This window comes from Nycticebus coucang, chromosome 8 (genome assembly GCF_027406575.1).
Source record: "Nycticebus coucang isolate mNycCou1 chromosome 8, mNycCou1.pri, whole genome shotgun sequence".
Lineage (NCBI taxonomy): Eukaryota > Metazoa > Chordata > Mammalia > Primates > Lorisidae > Nycticebus > Nycticebus coucang.
In genome coordinates, this window is record NC_069787.1 from 24,073,494 (window position 1) to 24,096,913 (window position 23,420).

Below are 23,420 nucleotides of genomic sequence, written 5' to 3' on the forward strand. Positions count from 1 at the left end.
CTTCTGTAGGTGGGCATGTAATATTTTCTTCACTTTATCATTTGATTCCCAGCCTCCACCTGTTGACTCACACACACATGAATCTGGGAGGGTTTATGCTTCTCACACACATCTTCATTCTTACTGGGTCTATTTGGTTCTACAAACACATCACAGGCCTCCTAAACACCAGGGTGTTCTATGCAACTAAAATGTGGAATTATTTTGCCATGCTTAGCTTTTTAAATTTAATCACAAAAGCAGGGATCAATTATTAGAATGTGGTCATATTTTAAAGCCCTTCAGGGCCTGTAAAATCTAGAGAGTGAATCATTTTGTTTTTCATTTTGCAGGTAATAAATATCCTAGGATGTCATTCTTTTCATGCCATTTATAGATCACGCTTGTAAATCATTAAGACGTACAAATGTATTTTTGATTCATAAAGGTTTTTAACCTTCCCAGCCTCTGTGTCTCCCACCATAGATGTCTCCAGGGTCGGTTCTTCCCACTCATTAAATTAAGTTCTGCACTGATTTCTCCCAGTGACCATTAGGTAACTGCGTATTTCAGTGGAGAGTACTTAGAATGTGTACATTCTAGTAATAAAGATCGATTGCATGGAAGGGTCTCAGCAAACTATGAACATTTTGGCAACTCAGTAAAGATACATCAAGGTTCATTGTTTTCATGTTAAGTATTCCTACATAACGTACTTATATATATTAGTATAATATGTATAAGTATTAGCGCTGGCCACATACACTGAGACTGGTGGGTTTGAACCCAGCCGGGCCAGGTAAAACAATGACCACTACAACCAAAAAATAAATAAATAAACACCCGGGTGTTGTGGCGGGGGCCTGCAGTCCCAACTACTCGAGAGGCTGAGGCAAGAAAATTGTTTAAGCCCAAGAGTTTGAAGTTGCTATGAACTGTTGACGCCACAGCACTCTACCCAGGGCAAAAGCTTCATGGCACTCTAGCGAAGGCGGTAAAGTGAGACTCTGTCTCTACAAAAAAAAAAAAAATTCCTCTTATGAGGAAAAAAAAACTCTTTCATCATTTGATAGAGTTCTAAATTTGAATAAAATCTGTCTCTACACAGCAAAAAAGAGGCAAATACTTTTCCAACTCAAGCAATAATTCACATTTAATCTAGCCAAAATTCTATTATCTTTTAGGACAAAGTTAAACCACAAAAACTTTGTGGTCAAGTAGCTAAGCAATGAAATGGTATTCACCAACCCCACATGACACACAGCACCACTCTCCAAAATGGTTCTATTGCAGTAACTCACTAGAATAAAATATGGACATTTGATCTCCACTCTGAGAAATCCTGAGCACCAAGGGCTGTCCTGCTAACCACAGACTTTGGTCTTCCTCATGGGGAGAAGAGGGAAAAAATGATTATGAAAATGTTCATAATGAAAATGAAGAAAGTTACCCATCATAATGCCATGTTGAACCATTGATGTCCAGTGATGAAAGTTAAAAGGAACAGTTTTAGGAGTGAATGAGTAGAGCTTCCCCAGTGGAGGCTGGGGAATGTGTCCCATTTTGCACAGACTTGCTGAGATGCAAGATTCAGTGGCTTTTCTTACCAGTCTGCAGAATAAAACATTCTTCCTTCTGTATCTAACCTCTTTATAGGTAGAGGTGCATGATTCCAGAATCTTAGGATGGGAAGTTTCTAGCAACATATAGTACCGTAAGTTGGGGCAAGAACAACAGATGGTAACCTCAGTGTCTAAATACTTGTGAGGGAAGCCCCCAAGAAGGAACAGTGATGGAATATCCAGAGCCCATTATGGACAGCCTGTAATCACAGAGCAATCTGATAGGAGAATGATGAAAATTCTCAACAAGCCTAGGACCTACCTAGCTCCTCATTTCAAGATTTTGAAATTTGGCATTTATAATTATTTTGTCTTGTATTTTAGCTTCACTACCATATTTGGAGTTAAGAGGACAAGGTCAAGTTCTCCAAGCTACTATTTAATAGCTAATATCCCTTAGACAAGGCACTTATCTGCTAGAGACTCAACTTCCTGTGAAGTTAGGAGGGCTTCACTCTGGGCTAGGGCCTGCCCTCCCAGCCTCTTCTAATCCCTTCTTCCTGCTGCAGCAGCTACCATGATGGTGCATTCTGACATACAAACCTGAACACAGGGCCCATCTTCTTAGTCCTCTGACGGTAATGTCTAACATCTACTCTCTTAGTAATACTGTGTTATATACTAGAAATTTGCTAACTATAGTTAATAATTTTTAAAAATAGAAAAAAGAAAGTATGCTAATTTACTTACCTATATTAAATAGCTGCATACCAATGGGGGAGCTCAGACCCCACCCACCCCACAGATGGTTTCTTTTTTTATGTTCAATTGTCCCATATAAACAGAGATGTGAAAAGCCCATTGGTAGGATCAGCCCCTTGACCCCTCCCCCCAGTTGGTACTTGACAGTTTAATCACTTTATTATACACATATACAGATGCTCCTTAATTTAACCCTGGGACTATAAAGCTAGGGCCTTGGAGTGTCCAAGTTAGCTCCCAAATGCATTTCAAAAATGCACCTGACCTCCAAACATTCTAGTTTGGCCTAGCCTACTTTAAACATGCTCAGAACAAATAGATCTGCCATTCAATCCTGTAATCCCTCTGCTGGGCATATACCCAGAAGACCAAAAATCACAACATAACAAAGATACTTGTACCAGAATGTTTATTGCAGCCCAATTCGTAATAGCTAAGTCATGGAAAAAGCCCAAGTGCCCATCAATCCACGAATGGATTAATAAATTGTGGTATATGTATACCATGGAATACTATGCAGCCTTAAAGAAAGATGGAGACTTTACCTCTTTCATGTTTACATGGATGGAGCTGGAACATATTCTTCTTAGTAAAGTATCCCAAGAATGGAAGAAAAAGTACCCAATGTACACAGCCCTACTATGAAACTAATTTGAGACTCTCACATGAAAGCTATAACCCAGCTACAACTTAACAATAGGGGGAAGTGGGAAGGGGGGGGGTGGGTAGAGGGAGGGGGATCGGTGGGATCACACCTGTGGTGCATCTTACAGGGGTATTTGCGAAACTTGGTAAATGTAGAATGTAAATGTTTTGGCACAGTACCTGAGATAACGCCAGAAAGGCTATGTTAACCACTGTGATAAAAATGTGTCAAATGGTTTATGAAGCGAGTGTATGATGCCCCATGATCATATCAATGTATACAGTTATGATTTAATAAAAAAAAAAAACATGCTCAGAACACTTAGAGTAGGTAATACTGCTCAATTTGCAATACAATTGCAAATATCAGATTTCAAAATCTTGAAATAAGGAGCTAGGTATGTAGGTCCTTGACTTGCTGAGAATTTTCACCATTCTCCTATTAGATTGCTCTGTGATTACAAGCCAATACACAAAACCAACACAAAGCCTATTTGATATAAAGTGTTGAATATTTCATGTAATTTATTGACTACTGCACTGAGCATGAAAAACAGAATGGTTGTGTGGGTACACAAAATACAATTTGTGTACTAGACTGTGTATAGCTTTCACACCATCATAAAGTTGAGAAATTTTAATTCAGACCATCAGTGAGACTGTCTACATATCCAAACATGCTGCATGTGTTACATATATACAATAAACATTAAATCCAAGTCCTGACTGGGTACAGTGGTTCACACCTGTAATCCTAGCACTTTGGGAGGTGGGAGAATTGCTTGACACCAGTTTGAGACCAGCCTGAGCAACACAGCCAGACCCATCTCTACAAAAAAGTAGGTGGACATGATAGTATATGCCTATAGTCCCAGCTACTTGGGAGGCTGAGGAAGGATCACTGGAGCCCAGGAGTTTGAGGTTGCAGTGAGCTGTGATGATGCCACTGGCCACTGTACTCTAGTCTGGATGACAGAGCAAAAGCCTCTCTCCAGACAAAAAAAAAAAAAAGTCCTGTCTGTGGCCTCCAGGAGTCAGCATGGTGTGCCCTTCCTGTCTGAACCCATAATGGTGTGCACTCTGCTCATCATTCATGGGCACCAGCAGCCCCTCAGTTGCACCTGGTTTTCTCCTACCACAGGACCTCTGCACATGCCTTTCTGGCTGGCATATGCTCGCCTTTCTTCCTCCCTTGTTAAATCCTGTATGTGCTTTGGGTTTGTGCTTAACATCTCTTCCTCGGGGATGCTCCTCTGGCCATCACCTGCCTTCTACTCCTGCCAAGTTCTCTTTCCTTCCCTCAGCAGGATTATCAGCATCTTCTCCTTCACCAGACTACCGACTCCCTGGGGTCAGCCCCCATGTCTGGTTTTGCTCACCACGCTATCGTATTAGCAACCCCAGGCAGGGTACTGAACTCATAGTCATTCTCAATACGAGGTTATTAGACCAAGGAGCAAATGAAGCGATTAGATGCAAAGTGCTTAAGCACAGTACATGGAAAGGAGAAAATACTTGGGAACTTTAGACATAATTATTCATTAAAAGAAACAAAAGGCGTGATTCCTGCCATCCAGTAGCTTTAGTCTTTTGGGACTATTTCAAATTGCAACTGTACTTTTAAGTTTATCCCTGGTGCAGAATTTTTTTTGAAATGTTGTTTACAAAATTGGAGGCATTTGAGAAAATCTTTCATAATTTAATTAGAATGTTGATTATGGACAAGCCAACTAATGATCACTATTAGAGGAAAACAAAAGAAAAAACAGGCTGTTTTTCGATACTGATAGTTTCACTTTCCTGCCGGCACCAGGCAGGCTTTTCTCAACTGAGTTTTTTGTTGTTTTTTTTTTTTAACTGCTAAGACCATGGTTTAATATTTACAGCATTTTCTTCAAGAATCCTATCACAGTCAATTTAATAAAAGTTTTACCACATGGTGTGTAAATCATAAGATGAACTAGTTGGCTATGTAGGAGCTAAAATCAGTTTTGATGTAAGTGATACATAATTTTGTTTCTTTGGACTGAAAAAGAACAAAAACATGGTCAAGCCACTTTTTTGTTTAGGTTACACTAAAATTATAAAGCACAAATCCACAAAAGCCAAGAAATTCTATTTACAGTGAATCAACTTTAGCTTTTATTTCTTTTTCCCTAGCATTCTCGTTACCTGATCTTTGTGTTGTTTAAAGACAGCCAGGAAATTTCATAATCTTTTGTCAGGAGCAGCAAATAAAGTATAAATTTGCTTTCTTGGCCCTCCTTCTGTTTAAGATTCAAGGGCTTCAAAAAAAATTGTGCTGTTGCTTGTTTTCTTACTGCTCAGAGCTTTTTCCACCTCTGAGAAATGATTGGCGTTGCTTTTCTCCTAACTGTGCTATTTTAAATAGTGTTCCACCTGCAAGGACTTCAGACAGTGCCTGTAGGACATTTATAGGACAATCACATTGAAATGTGAAGTAGACAACTAAGTAAGAAATGAATTGATTGAAGAAAATAGATTTCCGGTAGGTTAGCAAATATCCGAAGAGCTAGTGTGAGCTCCACCCTCCTCATTAAACATGATACCAATCCCAGTGGGAGTTCCTGGGAAAGGTCAGTAGATGTGGTTACCTTGGTTTATGTGTCAAAGCGCAGTTTTCCGCCGTGGCGTGTACAGTGAACGTCCTTCCTTGGCAGAGACCTATGTCCTTCTGACCGGAGCACTGCATTCCACCTGTCCCTCCTTACGACTGCCCCCCTCTACTGTACTCTGACCACCTAAAACTCCTTCGCTTCACGCCTCAGGTCAGGTCCTGCTGGCTATGTGCTCAGTGGTTACAACACATACTGTAAAGTCAGGCAGCCTTGGTTCAAATCTACTTATACAAGGTGCCCAACTTAGAGATAACACCACCTGTAACCTCTCCCTATTGAGGAAAGGGTATGAAATTTGTAATGTGTGTCAAACACTTAGTGCAGTGTCTGACACATTACATAACACCCAGCACTACAGTGTGAAATGTCACCTCCTTGAGAGGCCCCCAGGATCCAGAAAAGACTCCTTCCCATAGACAGGGAGTGAGAAAAGATGCTTTTCAGGGATTTTCTTATGTGATTTATTCGGGGTATGGTTTTTACTGAAATTTGGCAGGTGCAATTTTTAGGAGCACAAATCTGGGCTAATGTTTTCTATAAAGGATGGTATTCATGTGCTAACCATGAGTCTGAGCTCTGTACAGGGCATCTTCCCAACCTCACTCACAGAAGCAGCCCAGGAAGATGAGAGACTTATACAAGCTTGGACAATCACGACCACAGCTGACATTTGGCACTGCGCGGAGAACTTACTTCAGTTAACATCATGCAGTTTTTTCCCATGCATTAAGGTCCTTAAATGTTCCCCATTTTCAATTGTGGCCATTGAGGCACACCGTGGTTGAGTAATGCACCAAAAGTCGCACATCTGCTACAAGGCAGGACACGGACAAAAGCCCCTTTTTGTCTCACCCAGTGTCACTGAGCCCTGGTCACCAGTTTATCATACCAATCAATACATGGCACATTGATTCTTCAAACCCACACAGATAATAAATAGGTAAAATTCACTGAGCACTCACTGTACCCTAGGCATGAACCTTTACTACTTCTGTGCAGAGCTAATAATGCCACAACATCATGAGTTAGGTCCTACTATTAACCCCTCCTAGATAAGAAAACTAAAGACTAAGCTGCCCAAGATGGCATATGAGTAACACAGCCTACACTTAAACCCAGGCAACTGGCCCTCAGAGCTTAAGCTTTTAACCTTGAGGATGACTCCTCATCAAATGCAGAGCTCCTGCCCCCTGCTTGTCCACCTTCCTGCATTCTCATTTAGAATCCTCTCCTAATCCTGAAACTTAAATGATGACACAAAACATAAATCATCATTAAACACTGTCTTTTTAACATTCTTTTAAAATTCTCTATGACAATTCTGTTGACGGAAGGATCTTTCTACATAGGGTTTTCTGTGATGATTAGAGATTTAAGAGTAGAAATAAGACTTTAGCCAGCTCACTAGTCTTAGAGGAAAATAGCTAACAAATTCAAGTTTATTCAAGATATTTATGGGCCCAATATGAAGTTTACATCAAGGAGATGGTAATGACATAATAAAATGGTTTTCATAAGCATTGGGTGTGATGATTGCAAAAACCTAACCACACCTCCTTCCTTCGGTTCGTGGCTGTATTTGCATTTATAGTAGGAAATAATGCCAGGGAATTCTTAAATGCGATAAAGTTGACATGTAAAAAGAAGCATCCCATCTTCTATATTCTAAACATAGCATGCATCTCCCACCTCCAGGTGAAAGCCGCTGGCACCGTGAACAGAGTGTCTGCTGATACATAAAGGCTTCCTGTGCCTCTCATTTCATTAGTAAAATGGTGACAGTAGTTGCACCTACCTCTTGTGAGGATTACTTGAGCAAATATAAAGTGCATAGACCAGTGTACAGTGTAGAGGAAATGCTGGGCTACTTGTGGCTTTATTATAGTTGAAGTGTCAGAAGCTCCAGCATTTTATGTGAAGGATTCTGGTCACTCATGGATGACAAGGTGTGCGATGAAGCACAGAGTTGCTGATACCAAATTTCGTGCACCATTCAACTTGGATACACTCGGGGAAACACCGTTTGCAAATCCATTTGGTATAGAGATGAGGTAGCTGGGCCACACAACAGCCCTTTCCATGTGTCCAGGGCTTCTGCACAGATGTCTGGAGACCAAGTCATCACATAAGCTGCTGCCACCCTGGGCTCCCAACCTGGTGACAGCCAGAAGCAGGATGACCACTAGCCTTTCTGGCACTCAGTGAGTTAGAGGAAGGCACCCCTTCCTCAAGCCTACTGCCCTACTCTCCTCCTAGGCTGGGTACTTCGTCCACAGCTCAGCCTAGACAATTGTAAGCAGGGGTCCTACAGAGATGTTCTCAAAAGAGTGACAGAGACAGTCATCTAAGAAAAAGAGGCCACTTTGCATTTTCTGATGATCTCTGAGATCTATAAATTTGGTAGTTCTTGTGTCTTTCCACCATGGGGGGGGGAGGGTAGTCAGTTACCTTTTTTTCCACTTGAAGAGACCCTACCTTGTCACCTACAGTACAGAAACCACAGACAGAGGGAGAGCGTGGCCAGAGCCACCTTGTTCTTTCACATCTACTTCAAAAATCTTCCTGGGGCTTATTTTTTCCATTTTCCACAAAGCAGAGGCTACTTTCCTTGATATTACTTTGATCATATCAAGGAATGGTCCTATATACAAGGTTGGACAATTAGGTTCACAAACTCATCCTAGAAAAAGTGGTACATACCTCATTGCTGAGTGTCACTATGGTCACCTTTGAAGTATTCTTCTTGGGAAGCTGTGCATTGATGCCAGCACCTAGTCCACCCTTCAAAGTAATTTTGGAACACTTTTTCTGGAATGGCCATCGGAGCTTGTCTTTCTATGAGGTCTGACAATTAAGTTCATAAGCTTGTCCTAGAGAAAGTACAGTGAGGTATCTAACACTTTCTCTAGGATGAGTTTATGAACCTAATTTTTGACCTCATAAGTTTAAGGTACAAAAATGTGTAGTTATTTTTTAGCCTTCAAGTTCCAAATAAGGACTTAGAAGATACACAAGGCAGGGAGATGTGGATATAGAAATACCTCGTTTCCAAGAACTTGCCACTGGGTTTTCCGAAAAGATGTTGAGTTACTACTTTACTACCACTGAGATGGTGCAAAATGTTAATTTTAAGATCCATACTTATTCTATAGTTTAATGGAAAATGCCATCACTTGAAATGGTATTTCATGGGATGACATGAAGATTTCCAAAAGGAGATTAGGCAAGATGTTAAGGGGGGGATTCATATCTGAGAAGTTGTTGGTTTGTTTTTTTTGGGGGGGGGGGTTAGGACTAATCCTTTTTAAAAAGCAAGCACATGTATGTTTGTAACCTCTATTTCTTTGACATATCATCAATTTTACTATTCAGAGGCTAATAGCCAAATACATTCTATATTTGGGAAAGCAGTAAAGGATTTAAAGTGTGAGACTCTTAAGTCGGACACAAGGAAGATTTCAACAGAATCACCCAGGCTATAAAGTCATCTGTGCAGAACACTCAGAATGGAGTAAGGAAGGGAGCTTATGGTTGTAGAGATACCAAACCTGGGAGAATTAGCATCAGAATTCATTTCCCCACCAGTTCCCAGCCAGAGCCCAGGTATACCCATGCAGATTTAAGTTTTTACCACATAGGAACGAACTAAGATCTGTGTAAGTATAGTCTACATATATACATGTCTCTGAAGTGAAGTACACACATTAATTTGAACACTTGTTCATGAGGACTCACATTCCTCAACTGCCATAATGCCTACATTTCAGATAAGTTGCCTTCCCTTCATCAAGCCCTAGAGAAGACTATAAATTTGAAATAAATTAAGATGGACAGGAGTTTCCTAAATGAAGTGGGTTGTTTTTGTTTTTTTGGCCAAACCTACAGCAGGGCTCGAAACCCCTTACCTTTCAGTGTATAGTTTATTATCAGCTATTGCTTCCAGTGGAATCTTAGTTTTAATTAGTTTTAAAACATAGGTGTGGCATTTTACAGAATGAAATTGCTGCCCCTGTATTTAATTAAATGAACCCTATAAAAGTTGGATTTTAGCCAGGGGCATGATTTATAGTGGGCTGAATTTAAAACTGCATTAGTTCTTTATACAGGGGTCATTTTCTATTTGTAATAGAAATAGAGGTGATGGTAATAAGCTGATCCTCAGAAACCAAAGTTTCCCTACAAATGAATACTTAGTCTCCAACTTGGAGAAAGTATGGTATGTTTTTTTGCAACATTACATTTTAAAATATTCTGAACTGGTAACAATTACTTTTGGAAAACTTTGAAAGCTGTCTGGACCTCTCTTTCAAAAAGTGATACTAGTATGACAGTAGTTTAGCCAATGGTATTTCTAGGTAGACAGCAGCCCAGTTAGTGTTTCAGGGTGTGTAGTCTGGCCACCTGGTAAAACGCCCACCCATAATGTATACATCTGACCATTTCTTAAGTGGCTCCCACGTGCTGCCGCTGGCACCTCATTTTTTCCTCAAGAAGTTCCTTCAGTAACTTCTTATCAGCCAAGAGGGAAACTGGTTTCACTAAGTAACTTCAGTAAATACTTGCTGAATAAGAGAATGACCAAAAGACAGCCCCAGGACCCTCCTGCAAGAACAGCAACAGTGTTATCTCAGCTTAAATGGAAACAGGAAGGATTCATTCCACGCTGTCACCATAATCTTCTGTCTTGTCTCTGGAGACCTTACACTAAAGGTCCTCTTTAAGGTCCCTTACTGCCATGTCACATTTACAGTAGTGATGTTTGCCTTGAGACTGACTGACTGGATTTTCACTGTAATTGCACCTAAGTCCCAGGGGACCAACTGGAGCTTCAGGTGAATAATTTCAGCATTTAATTTATAATAAAGTTTGCAATCAGCATTTCTTCTTCCAAAACATTCCATTTACTTGGTCTTAAAGCTGCATAAACTGTTTTAAAGGCAATCTGCTCAATTGGGCGAGTTAATGATATTGAATTTGACCGGGCCAAACATCACCGCATGAGCGTCCCCGTCTGTAATCATGGCCATCATCGCCGCGGTTTTTGTCTAATGTAAATGCAATGCTAATCCGGAGAATAAAAGTTGTCATTCTCGGTTGGCTGACAGCGTGCAGTGGAGTCACCACCTCGCTAAGTCTGTCAGTGATGTGATTCCAGGATGACAGTGGTGTAATAAGTGTGATGTGCACGAGGTAATTCAAAACAAATTTGACTGCAAAAATGGATCATCTAGGATAGTAAACTCCCACCTCATCTCATCGTCTTTTAAGAGAACGTAATGATCCCTAAAGTACCTTGTCAAGAAGCTTGTGTGGCAAGGGTCAAGCCTTGGAATATTAGTCCGCTGCACCCCCGCCCAGAGAACCCCAACTCAAGGACTGGAAACATTCAGTATGTTCATGGCCCAGGAACAAACAAGATGGGCAGGGAGCTTCCCAAGAAGTAAAGCAGCCTTTCAGTGCATAACCGGCTGCTAAGACCAACCATTGAGTTTGGGTTTGCTTCCTTCATTTATAGATTATTTCTTCCTGGGAAAATATGACTCTTCTGGTGTCTTGGTAAATTTTTATTATTGGCATATAAGTGGATTATCTCAGCTACACTTTATAATATTTATTTTGCAGATAAGGAAACTGAGTCTCAGAGCAGTTAAATTGCCTAATGCTCACAGCCAGGATTCCAACTGTGATCCTGATCCCAAAGTAGCCATCCACCCCTGAGCTCTGAGGAGGGTGAAGGTCGTTTAGCTTGTGGAGGGGCTTATTTGAACTATGTGTGATTGAAAACTGTCTTTGGCCACTCAGAAATGCCTTTCTGTGTGGAACCCAGCCAGCAGAAGTAGTGATATTCTTATAAGGGCATTTCTCAGTCACCCCAAAGTTCCAGGGCTTCCTTTGGGATTACCACTGCTGGGATTACCACTGCTCTTTCCTCTGCAGCCCGGGCAGCAGAGATGCCCCAAGCGTCTTAATGCCCCAAGTGTCTTAATGGAATGCATCAGAAACTTTTAATAATAACCCAAAGTTGGAGGCATTCTGAAAAGTTTTCCTATTTCTTGTAATTAAGCACATCATGACACTCAGGGGCTCTTTGCCCTCAAGAACCTCTTAGCTTAGAATGATCCAAGCAGGTCCTTCATGCATCAATTTCTAGGTACCGTTTCAATGAACATCCACTCAGTGGTTCCAGCATGGGTTTATAAAATCTATCCAAGTAAAGCAATAGTTGCCATCACTTTTCTATAAACATGAGCTGAGACACCCCCAATCAGAGCAGCATTTTCACAAATACTTTTACACAGGTAGAAGAATGTCTATAGGAATAAACGAGAATACATTCATACCTAATTTTACGGTATATCTGCAGCATTTACTTTGGGCTCTAGGTAGTTATGATCCAAGTCAAACGGCCTAAATTACAAGGAATGTATTGTTCAACTATGAACAGGAGTTTGGGGATGAGAGGCTCTAAGCTTGGTTAGTTCACTTCGTGCAATATTATCAGGGACTCCAATTCTTCCCATTTGTCTGCTCTGCCATACTCAGTGTGTTCACTTGGTCTCCAAGGCCAGTTCCTTACATGGTCCCAAGCTGCGGACACAAATCCAAGAAATGCATGCTGATGGCTTGCCCAGGGGCACAAAAGAGCCACCCCTATCTCATGTCCTATCTTAAGCATGAAGCAAGCCTCAAATCACGTTAATGACCCCCCTTCTGAACTGCACTGCATGCATGTGCCTGCAGCCGCACTACGCAAAGGAACAAGACCGCCATGCTAGGCTGACTCCGGTCAGAATCCAAAGGGAAGGAGTCTGAGGTGGTGGGAAGAAAGCCGTTCTCTCAGCAGAGAGAAAGCACTACTGCGGTGAGGAGGGGCACACGCTGCCCGGCAGGCAATGTTGCCTCCTGTGGTGTTTGTAAGACCTAACTGTATGTATAAAAGCGAAGGCCCATAGCTTCCCCTTTAGGCACAACTAGAAAACTCCCAGGTCTAACTCATTCCCCTCCTTGGTCACTTATCTTAGTGCTCCTCTTGAAGAGAACAGCAAGGTGAAGAGGGAAAAAAAATACCACAGTAAGAAAATCTCATGTTCATTCCCTTTAAGCAAAATAGCCTGGTATTTATAGGTTAAGAGAGAAAGCACAAATTTGCCTTGTCTAAGGACCCACTCAGAAGTCTGAGTTTATTGTGGGTAAAACCAGCCTCTGGTGCAAGCCATCCCCAGGGCACACCAACGGCAGGAGACCAGAGTGGCCGGTTGGTCCTGGCCACCCACACCTCCTGAAGGTGTTAAACACTGCCATCGATTTATTCCCAAGAACAAAGGCACTACTACATCGTAAATTATTGTGTTTTTGACTCTTGGTGCCACACATTAATGGAAAACATGGCTCAAATAGTTCTGACCCAGCATGAACTTCATAGCCCTCCATGTTGCTTTTCATCCTCACCTTCCCACCTCGCTCCTGCCCAACCCAAGGCCTGGGCATTCTAGACTCTAAGTAAGAGCTCACCAAGGTCAACTGTTTTGGAAAAAGAGAATTCTTTTGTTGTCCTTTTATTCTTTGCTTAAATGCAGCAGCACCAAGACCATTCATAGCGTTAGACCCTGCCCATGCCCAGTTCTCCAGGACTGGGGCTTTAAAAGTTCAGTGGTTCAGACGGTCTCTTATTTCCTGGTGCACTTGAGTCATTCTGTGACCCAGAGTTCTTGTTCTGCCCAACTCCCTCATGATACAAGTAAATTACTTAAGTGGACTGAATCCACATCGTTAACAACCTCCACTGGTGTGATTCATTTGGGCTTTATTAAAGAGAAAGGCCATAACATCTATTCCTCACCCCAACTGTTGTTTCCAGTGGACTTCAACCTAACAGTGGTAGTCCCCTAGGGCCAGAGTGAAAGGGTTTAGAAGAAGAGAGGAAAAAGCAGCTATACAATCAATACTGTATGCTGCTTAGACAGAGAGAAACTGAAGTATCCATCTCAGAGGATGGACCTAATTGTCAGTGTTCTTTTAAGTCCAAAATACTTAGGGGGCTAGGAGAATGTGTACGCTAGACAGGAAGAGGCTTTGGTTCAGTGTTCAACATTTATAAATAAATGCTAAAAACATGCATATTGCAAGAATGGAATATTAATCTAATCTATACTCAGGAACTCCTATGTGACATGACTAGAATGGGTCAGTGTTCTCCAGGAAAGATTTGAGAAGCTGAAGATGTGGATTCAGTGAGATAGAATTCTTTATACCATACTTTTATATTTGATTTTGAAAAGCCAACCAACCATTGAGGAAATACCATTAACATATTCCAGAGTCCGATAAATTTCATGCAGTCCAATCATGTAACTTAACTGTCTTTATATAACATAACTACCTGAACAAAATTCCTTTCTTTTATGGGGAAGGGAGAAGATAAATTAAATATTTGGACATCCATGTCATTTGGAAGGACTTCAATTTTTAGAAGTAAGATTCCATTGTCTATTTCATCTTACATAGCTATGTATGGTAGTGCAGGCTGTTTAGTTTTGAGGGCAGCAGTGGAGAGAGTCCTGGATACAGCTCATGGTGTTCTGACCCCCACCCCCCAACTAGTAAAGTCATCTCATGAGATTCATTTGTAGCTGCAGAGGAGGGAGAGTACTTTGTAGTCACAAAGTACTACGCGGTGGGAAACGAAACAGCAGTTAAGCTAGTTGTTGTTACTCTAAACATTCCCCATTTGCATTTCTTCTTTTTTATTTTTACTAAATCATAGCTGTGTACATTAATGCATTTTTGGGATACAGTGTGCTGGTTTTATATACAATTTGAAATACAACAAACTGGTTAACATAGCCTTTACCACACTTTCTTAATTATTGTGTTAAAACATTTATACTCTACACTCAGTAGATCTGACATGTACCCTCGTAAAACGCACCATAGGTGCATTTCTTCTTTATAATGTTTGCCATATCCATGTATGGCCTATCCTATCATTTACTTAATATTTTAAAGAAAATAAGCCAACGGATTAATTTTGAAAGGAAAACTTCCTATTACGTCCATAAAAGAAAAGCTAGTATTATCTGACACAAACTGGCAAAAATACACACCATTAAAACATAACAATGTAATTAATTCCTAGTTAGCTGTTGTTGCCTGATAATGGCTCTGAGCCCAAGGCTGGTCTTTTCTTTCCCAGACGAGATTAGCAAGTGATGAAATTGTATTAAAGACATTTCAGTTGGAAGCCCAGGATTCCCTGCTGTGAGATTTATTATTTAATGCCAGATCGGTAATACCTCCAAATTCACCCTCTTCCCTCCAGGCATTCTTTAAGCAATGCAGAGAACTGAGGTTCCCTGACACCACCGTGAGCTTCTGTTGCCTGCTTACCCATGAAAGCCATCAATCCAGGTATCCATCTTTGTAGTTTCTGATTATAATCCTGTCCCACCCTCGATATTTTTCAACAGGTCAACGGCAAAGACTTATCCAGGGCAACTCATGACCAGGCTGTGGAAGCGTTCAAGACAGCCAAGGAGCCCATTGTGGTACAGGTGTTAAGAAGAACGCCAAGGACAAAAATGTTCACACCTCCTTCAGAGTCACAGCTGGTGGATGCGGGAACCCAAACCGACATCACCTTTGAACACATCATGGCTCTCACCAAGATGTCCTCTCCCAGCCCACCAGTGCTCGATCCCTATCTCTTGCCAGAAGAGTAAGTCCCGTGATCTCAAATCACTAATGTGTTAAGCAGGGTAAAGAAACCTGGTGTAAGCTGTTCCCCCCCTCCCCTTCCATGGGGTGAAAAAAATGAATGCACCTCACAATTTTCCTCCAAGTTGCTCATGTTTAACTTTATTGTTTATAGAGGCCGTAAATCGAATCCTGCTCAAAACTGCTCTGACATATTAATGACTTTATTATAACCCTGGAGCGGAGTTATTCAAATTATATTCTGAGAACAAAATTACTTACAAATGTTGTAAAAGTTGTTCCAGAAAAAAAATTAATCACCCCAAATGGTAATGTGAAGATTCTGTAGTCATTACTAGAGGGAATGCTGATTGTTGTTTTAAATAGACAACAAAGTAAGTTGTGTGGTTACAGAGAGCCCTGAAGCTTGTGCATGCAGCTTTCTTGGGTCTCATTTCAAGCCTGCATCTATGTAATAAGCCCACACATGCCTCATATAAGCACGGCACATGCCCATTAAGTAACAGCTGTGCTTCCGCATACCACACTGACTTCTTCACATGGGGCTCTTCCCTTACCTTACTTTCTACCACAGACGGAGTAATTCAGAGCCTTCAAGTCAGACTAACTTGATGCTCAAACTAACTGCTAGCTGAGTAACTTAGGCACGATAATTTACTTTAGTTTCTTGGTCTGCATTTTCCCTATATTAAAATGGGGATAGTAATAGCATCAATCTCGTAGGATCACTGAAGGATTAAAGGAAAGAAGATGTGGAGCATCCTCAGCTTGGCATACAATGAGCACTCAGTAAATTGTAGTGCCAAACATCAATTGTGTGACTGATGTAAAATATTCAGGAAAAGAATGTAGATCCAGAAATTTTCTGAAGTAGACCACTTGCTTAAAAGATGTCCAGTTTAATTTAGCTTTTTGTATGTGACTCTGCACACCTCAAGGCAAAAGTCTCTCTAGCACATTAGGGTCTCCCCTCTGTCTTACCATCGTAGGCCCATCCTTGGGTCACGTAATTGACTGGGTATGTTATTTCTAAGGGCGTTCTTGCCTCTTACTCCTACTTGGAAAAGCTCTGTATCTGAACAATACCTATTGGATTTCTATTACTAATGCGATAGCTGAAATGAACACATTTCCTGTGGTTTGCTCTTATTCCAGATAAAGGCTTGCCTTTCAGCCCATGGTTTTAGTAGTTAGCTGTCAAGACCCAGGCTTGTTACGGGCGGCGCCTGTGGCTCAAAGGAGTAGGGCACTGGCGGGTTCAAACCCAGGTGGCGGGTTCAAACCCAGCCCTGGCCAAAAACTGCAAAAAAAAAAGACCCAGGCTTGACAAAGTAAATTCAGCCACAGCTGATAGGATGTAAAGATGGAGGACAGGGCATCCATCTGCCATTCACTCACAGTGCACAACAAACTATCTCCTTTATTTCTCACCACCATCCCTTTTAGACAGATGAGGCACTGCAGACTCACCAGTTCCACCCACGTTAAGTTGCCAGTGCCTGGAGGGAAAGACAGGTCTGTTGGACCTCCATACCCAGCTCTTACCCCAGACACTCTAGAGCCCCAGCCCAGCTGATCCTCTGAAACAACTGGCTGACTTACTATGATTATTCAAACCATTCATCTGACATTATAGAACAAAACTGCCTCGTGTTATCAATGGGGCCTCGAAGGCTACTCCTGACTCTCAAATGTTGAACTGTCACAATGACAGGCTTTTAAAAAGCCAAACCCCTCATTTCCTCTTAAGTCTAGTTAACATGACATGACTTATCCCCAGGGGGCGATTTGCAAAATGTCAGAAGAGTCCAGAGGTCAGACAACAGCCAGAGAGAGTGAGCTCCATGGCTTGAGATTGAATGTGGAGTGTGAAGTTGATGCTTGAAAGCCCAGACCTTCCAACAGAACCCTCAGCACTAAAAGGTTGTCAAGTGCGGGCAGAATATTTATCTGATGGGTCCAGAAAGATTAAAAGCCAGCCCTTGTTTGAATGACCACACATGGCTGATCTGCTGTTTCAAAACTAAGTGCATGGGAGGGAAGACAGCCCACTGATTGCTGTGCTGATCTCTGAGAACACGAAGGCTTATGTCCCCAGCCAATGATCAGAGGCTGAGACTTTCCATCTGCATCTGGCCCCATGGACTCTAAGCTCCTTTTAGAGCCACTGACTGAGCATCTTGTAATTCCCACTGCCTTTGCTCCTGGAGATTCCATTAATAACATCTCCAGAGAGGTAGTGAGTTCTGTGAACTGTGTTTACCTATGTTGGCCTGGGGAAACACAAGCTTCTGCAGAATGTGTGTGTAAAAGTGTATACACACCTGCCATGTACGTACGAACATTACCACCATGCCGGTGCATGCTGGGTGTCATGTCAAACATATTTCTTTCTTCCTTTTTATTTATTTTTTTTTTTGTAGAGACAGACTCACTTTATCACTCTCAGTAAGTGCTGTGGCATCACAGCTCACAACAACCTCTAGCTCCTAGGCTTAGGCGATTCTCTTACCTCAGCCTCCCAAGTAGCTGGGACTACAAGCGCCTACCACAACACCCGGCTATTTTTTGTTGCCGTTTGGCCGGGGCCAGGTTTGAAGCCACCACCCTCGGTATATGGGGCCGGTGCCCTACCCACTGAGCCACAGGTGCTGCCCTCACACATATTTCTTATTGCGTGCACAGTCAAAAAAGTTCAGCAGTTTCAGTCATAGCCTTCTGTACTGATCTCAGAGGCCAGCACATACCTTTGAATGTCAAGCCTGTTTCCCTCCAGAGATAAAATCTAACGATGAAGCAATTAAGTGGTAAATGTGGGCCTGCCTCCTGCGGGGAGACGGAGTTAAAAATGGGTGACATTGAATCACATGGCTGGCAGGCTCAGAGAGAGGCTCTGGAAACAACAGAGCCCATCCAATTGTCACCCTGCATCTTAACTCACTCTTCTAGGGAAAATGGACTTTATAGCAAATGGTGGAAATGTGATCCTGACAGTGCTGAAAGCCCCGTGCAGAGGAAGGCCCACACACCGGGAGACTGGGGGGTGCTGCTGCTGGGCCTGACACTGGGCCAAAGTGGGTACTGATACTAGCAGTCGGGCCTTAAAGATCTTGCTTCTCTTTTCAGGCATTCCTCTGCCCATGAATACTACGATCCCAATGACTACATTGGGGACATCCACCAGGAGATGGACAGGGAGGAGCTGGAGCTGGAGGTAGGAAGAACATCCTTGCCTCATTCTATTAGCCATTAAGAACAATGATGCCTAATTAAGTTCTATGTCAGCAGAGATTTAGTCTATGGATGCTGATGGAAAATACCAAAAGCAGAACCATTGGGTGCGGTGGCTCACACCTGTCATCCTAGCACTCTGAGTGGATACCTTGAGCTCAGGAGTTCAAGACTAGCCTGAGCAAGAGTAAGACCCTGTCTCTACTAAAAATAGAAAAAAGCTAGCCAGCGGGTGCCTGTAGTCCCAGCTATTCAAGAGGCTAATCATTTCAGCTCAAGAGTTTGAGGTTGCCATAAGCTAGGATGACACCACAGCACTCTACCCAGAGTGAAACTCTGGCTTAAAAAAAAAAGTAAAACCACTTTTAATCATGCCAGTAGAAAGGCATAACTGAGCATTTTCTTTCCCCTTCAAAATGGAGCTTAATAATCAGGTCCCAAACGGATAAATTTAGGATTTTTTAAAAATCTGAATCACTTAAGAGATAAGACAATAAATCATGTTGTCAACCTCTGAATCCACATAGTCCATGCATTCTTGTAAGTAAAGTAAGCCTCCTCACATTCCTACCTTTCATATCAGCACTTTCTACCCAAAGGCAGATGCTCAAGAAGAGACAGACAGATTACTAAAGTGAATGTTAGCCCACCCTCCACAAAAAGGGTTTGCCCACTGATTTACCTCCTTCAAGTTTTCTGACACTGATCTTGAAGAAATTAAACAAATCCTCCATAACTCTCCTTAAATGTTACTTGAGGCCACATATGACTGAAGATTCCAAGATGCTGTATGTCAAATTGGCCTCTCCTAAGTTTTAAAATATTTAGAGGACACCAGGTCACTAACGGAATTTTATTCCTCATTTTCCTTTTAATAAGAGCAATGTAATATAGAGAAAACACCAACTTCTGTGAGATATTTATATTTGGGGGGAAAATACTGCTTCGTATTTCAGCATGTTTTTAAAAAACACAAGAGTATTTTTGAAAATTGATTTTACAGAACAAGGCAATAGGCACCTTTTTAAAAGACTCCTGCTGTTGACAGGTAAGCCCTTCAGCACCATCAAAAGGTCAGCCAATATTTTATGCAACTTCACAGCCAACTGTTATGTAACATGGGGTGCCCTCAGGATGCTGTTGAAGCCAGTGAGTTGTTTAGGGCAGTAGGTCCTGTGCAGTGCATAAGCAGCTCAATAGTAGAAGACAGCTGTGTTCCTCAATGTTAACAACAGTTCTCTTTTCAAAACAAAAAAGGAAGACCACTAAAAGTGTGTAAATGATGACTTCAGTGCTCACCTACGGCCAGGTGTGGTTAAAGATTGACTGAATGACAATTTTTTGAAAATTGAAATTTTTCCCTCAGTGTATCAGGTCTGAACAGGAATAGCAATTATCCCTACTATAAAAACCCTTGACTGTTTGTGCTTGCCATCAACCAACGACCAAAGCACTTGTCATCCAGTAATTACTCCAGGAAACATAACCTTGTCGGTTCCAAAAACTACAAGGATTATGCTCTTATTTACACTGTCCTGTCTCCCCAGGTTCAGGACTAGTTTGTGAAGCAGTTGTGACTCCTTCAAGACACTTGTTCTTCAAGGGGTTAATACACATTCTTTTCCATGGGGGTGGGAGGGGTTCATGATCAAACACATTTGGAAAATGCCAGATTGAACAAAACTAAACAGGGTTCTTAAAGGACTTCTCAGACTTGTGACTATTTAATTGGCGTGGCAAATCTCCTGGGGGAATAGAGTGGGTATGGTAGGCAGAATTTCCCACACCTCTCTGGCCAAGTACCTGTTTATATTCCCTCAGCCTATAGTTCTCTGGAATACTGATAGAAAAAAAAAAAAAACACTACTCTGCAAAAAGACAGCTACTTAATAATCTGTGTGGGATGACACTGCTTTTTTGATGATGTAATAATGATAAAGTAGAGTTCTTTTAAAAAGCTGTCAAACATCTCCAGCTAGATTTAAGAAGTAGTATAGACTTTCTAGTCTTTACTTTTTAAACTTTGTACCAGTGGCTGTTTTTAGTTCTTTTTTTTTTTCTTAGTTTCTTACACCTTTGAGAATCTGATGGAAGCCAGTCTCTCCTTGGGGGAAATGTGCCCGTCTCTAAGTGCTTCCGTATAGTTTCAGGAGACTCACTGAGCCCACAGAATCTCCCCAATTTGAGCCATTCTATTTATAATTTTTTGTTATATCTAAATATCGCCAAAATTGTTATTTGCTTTCTATTTCCCTTCAGCTCAACTTATTTAAACTAAGGTAATTTTATTTTAAAGGAAACACCACACCATTGCCTCAAGGAGAAAAGTCAGCATTGATCACCATCAGTACAAAGCCCCACACAATTAAATACGGTGGACACAAGACAGAGTTATTAAATCCTGGTGCCCACTGAGGGCTGGGAGCCTGGGGCCTCTACCTCCTCCTCTCTTTCTCTTTTTCTAAGGAGATTAGATTGTATTAAAGAAGTGTTAGACCAACCAAACTGAGTCTTTCCTCCCTAAGGGAAGTAACTTTATTAGCATAAACTACCTGACCGTGTCTAGTTTTCCGTAGGAGCAGGCCGCTCAGAAACCATTCCCTAGAACCTTGTTATGCAAAGTGCAGGGCATGGACCAGCAGCCCAGCCTCACCCAGGTCAGGGAGGGACTGCAGAACCCTGGCCTCTGGAGCTGCAGAGAGAAAGTCTGCACTTCAACAAGGTCCCCTGGGTGCCTCGATAAACATTAAAAGTCAGAGGCTCCCTGACCTAGATGGAGGCCACTGATGCAGGTAAAGAAGGCCAAGCTACCATTTCCTGGTGTTTTCGTGAGTCACCCCAGCAAGGCTTTGGTGAAGCATTTCATTCACTATAGTGTAGGGATGTACTCACGAGTCATTAATATTGTCCACACTGCCCCTGAAGAATAAAGTTATCGTGGGCGGGGAAGGGCTGAGCCCCTTGTAGACATGTGACGCTGTGCTCCTAAGGCTGCTTCTTTCTATGAATGACAGCAGAGACAAAGAATGCAAATGTTTAGAAAACTAGTCAGACATTTTAAGTGAGACCTTTGGTGCCATGAGGCTATAGTCATGTGTATTTTTAATTCTTTTCATTTTACTGAGTCTCTGTTATGTGACATACACTGGTGCTGGAAATGCAAAATCAAAGTCACCACGCCACCTGCTCTTACAAGCCTCACAGCCATTAGGCCCAGGAGACTTGAGCTTTTCATTTCTGAGAAAGCCAAAGTAGGGACATTCTCCATCCACCACCCATCATCTCCATCTTTTGAAAGGGTATCACAGGGTATTCTGAACCCATACCAGACATCTGGTCTTTTGTTCATAGTACCTTAGATTTTGCCAGGTTACTTCTATTAATAAGCACCATCTCATAAAGTGAACCTTTTTGGACAAACAGCCATCATCCTAAATTCTGAGGTGGTGGTAACTGAGGAGGCCTAGGCTAGGAATGCCTCGGCAGGAGTCCCCTACCAGTGCTGTTTCAGAGATATGAATTTGGAGGATCATCTGGTCAGTTCACGAAGGTTAATAAACTAACTCTACTGCTGAGAGGGTGAGTTTCCTAAAGCAGGTCCAGTTTTCAGGGACAGTAGCACATACCCGTCATCCTTGCTGCCTCACAATGGTCAACAGTCCGTCTTCTAGGCTCCATTCTGGTTTGTTCCAACTATTGGGATTGATTTCAGGAGCATCAGGCTATGTTGAGAAAGGGGACCAATCTCTATACACCACTCATCATCTCAATTGTATTAAACCAAAGTCAGCACTTTTCAAAAGAACAACTAGTTCTATGGATTTTTATATATGAGGAAAATACATATGAGTGTGTGGGGATATTATTGAAGCAAATGCATAGAGAAAAACAGATGTTCTCTCTTTTAAAGCACACAAAATGATCATATTTAGGTAAGTGTCAAATCCTTGTTATTGTAAAACTGCTTAAGAGTTAAAGGGATTACACGCAAATGTACCCCAGGGCTGAACAGCCAAATAATTACCCATAAATTTTCAGGTGCTGAACACCTGCTCTGGATCTTCCTGTAAGCAATTAAGAAAGAAATAGATATCCAAAGAAGGCTCTTTCCTTTATCTGGTGTCTTAATTTCCCAGGTGATTCATCAGTAGCATCCTATCCAGGCTGTGAACCTGCTGTCACCTATATTGTGGTTTTGTTTTCTTTTATTTTGCTTTTGTATTTTATTATTTGTGAGACAGAGTCTCACTCTATTGCTCAGGCTAGAGTGCCATGGCATCAGTCTAGCTCACAGCAACCTCAAACCCCTGAGTTCAAGCAATCCTCTGGAATAGCTGGGACTACAGGTGCCTGCCTCAATGCTTGGCTAATTTTTCTCTTTTTAGCAGAAATTAGGGGGAGGGGTGTCTCACTCTTGTTCATACTGGTTTTGAACTCCTGAGCTCAAGCAGTCCTCCCACCTGGGCCTCCCAGAGTGCTAGGACTACAGGCAAGAGCCACCATGCCCAGCCCTGTATTATGTTCTCGTGATGTAACCAGGAAGGAAAGGGAAGCTACAATTTCAATGATCTCCAGACCTGGTTTCATGGAGTAACCTAAGTAGATCAGAAGGGAATTGGGATTGACTTAGAGATGATGCAGGATGCCCCAGCCAGTCTGGAAAGTGTTCTTTAGCCTTTGAGACACCGAGAGAGCTCCTTAGGGAACTCGAGTTGGCCGCCTCTTGACTTTTGTGGTGTAATCAGGATCTCTTCCACTCTTTGTACAACTACCACCTGCAAGCTCAGGATTTTTGCCCCTGCACCCACCTCCACCTGCACTGCACTATCCCTGATCTCTATACACCTCAGTTGTTTACCCAAATGTCACCTCTCCAGAGAAGCTTCCC

The 23,420-nt window shown here is 42.0% G+C and overlaps 1 protein-coding gene across 2 annotated transcripts in view; it reads left to right on the top strand.

Annotated features, from left to right (window-relative positions):
- Positions 1-23,420, top strand: part of PDZRN3 (PDZ domain containing ring finger 3) — a 239,678-nt gene that overhangs the window by 204,690 nt on the left and 11,568 nt on the right. For both annotated transcript variants that reach the window (XM_053599917.1, XM_053599918.1), the window contains 2 exons: positions 15,055-15,302; positions 18,428-18,515. In XM_053599917.1, the coding sequence (XP_053455892.1) occupies positions 15,055-15,302; positions 18,428-18,515 (336 nt within the window). The remainder of the gene's footprint in view (positions 1-15,054; positions 15,303-18,427; positions 18,516-23,420) is intronic.